At 28.8% G+C, this 1314-nt stretch overlaps 1 protein-coding gene across 1 annotated transcript; it reads left to right on the forward strand.

The window, feature by feature from the left end:
- Positions 1–317: 317 nt before the first annotated feature.
- BDCG_16941 (uncharacterized protein) lies at positions 318–563 on the forward strand (the record flags this gene model as incomplete). The annotated part of the gene is made up of 1 exon (XM_045426121.1): positions 318–563. A coding segment is annotated over one exon (246 nt), but the record flags the coding sequence as incomplete, so codon positions are not given.
- Positions 564–1314: the final 751 nt, after the last annotated feature.

The following is a 1314-nucleotide window of genomic DNA, read 5'->3' on the forward strand; positions in this document are numbered from 1 at the left end:
TACTCAAATGAGATTTAAAGTCATTTAAAGCAATAAAAATAATTTAAATTGAGAAGTGAAAATCATGATCTCATTTGGAAAATGTGACAAGAGTAGACAGTAAGTCTCACTGAGACAGTATGAGACTACTATCTAATGTTAAAACTGTGTAATGAGATCAGTCGAATTGATAATGAGACTATCAAAAAATCTGGTCCTGGTCTCAGACACGGTCACACGATCAGTCTAGTTATATTAAAGAATAAAAATTGATCATAGAGAATCTCATAAATTTAATAAATAATTTTAATACTGAAGCTAGTTATATTATCATTGAGATACACAAAACAATGAAATATATTCAGAGACTCACAGATTATCTTGATAAGAATTCAGTTACAGTCAGTGATAGCAGCAGCAGTAATGAGAAATTTAATAATAGTAATAATTCTCTTCTTACTTCTCTCACTGATACTTTTACTACTACTGTTAATTCTTCTCTCTCTTTCTTCTCTGATCTTCTGACTTTAGTTGATTCTCTGACTATGAGCAGTACTGAAACTCTCAACATTCTCAGTGAAAAAGTAAGTTAGAATCAGTGAAATGATTCTCAGATTTATACAGAAGTTAATAATAATATAGATGAGTAAATATATAGCTCTCAATCTCTCTGAAATTCTCTCTCTTAAACAGTGAATGATTATTGATACTGATTCTTTATAAACTTTAACATCAATTTGCAAGTTCTCTGAAATAAATATTAATATGAATATGACAGAAAATAATAACAATGATATAGAGATGATTCAGAGAATCTGAGAGAAATTACAGAACAATGTAACAGATTTTCAATAGAGAATGATTTCAGTGAATGAGACATTTTTTAGAATTAGTGATTATATAGATAGAAGTCAGTAATATTGCTAATACAATAATGATTTTATTCTGTTTATAACTCATTTACAGTGATTTTACAGCTAATTCATCATTATATTATATTTTACAGTTCAGTGACAGTGTCAGCAACTGGCACAGCGGAACAATCATAACCCGGTCATATAATAAGCCTACATTTTTCCGGTATGAGTAGTAATCATCAACATTTCTCACAGCTCTATATTAATAATTACTACATCTACTGTTGATGATTACTACACCTACTCTAGTCACATGCCACCTTAACCTATTTATTTAGTGTAACTCACGTAGTTAGATTACAACATAATAATATTATTCTTCAAGAGATTATGAAGTTCTTATTAAGCTAATGAAAATCACTGAAATAACATGTCAACTACATCTTCACATATTGTTACATATGCCTAGATGTTTTTT

The sequence above is a fragment of the Blastomyces dermatitidis genome, assembly GCF_000003525.1.
Source record: "Blastomyces dermatitidis ER-3 genomic scaffold supercont1.4, whole genome shotgun sequence".
NCBI lineage: Eukaryota > Fungi > Ascomycota > Eurotiomycetes > Onygenales > Ajellomycetaceae > Blastomyces > Blastomyces dermatitidis.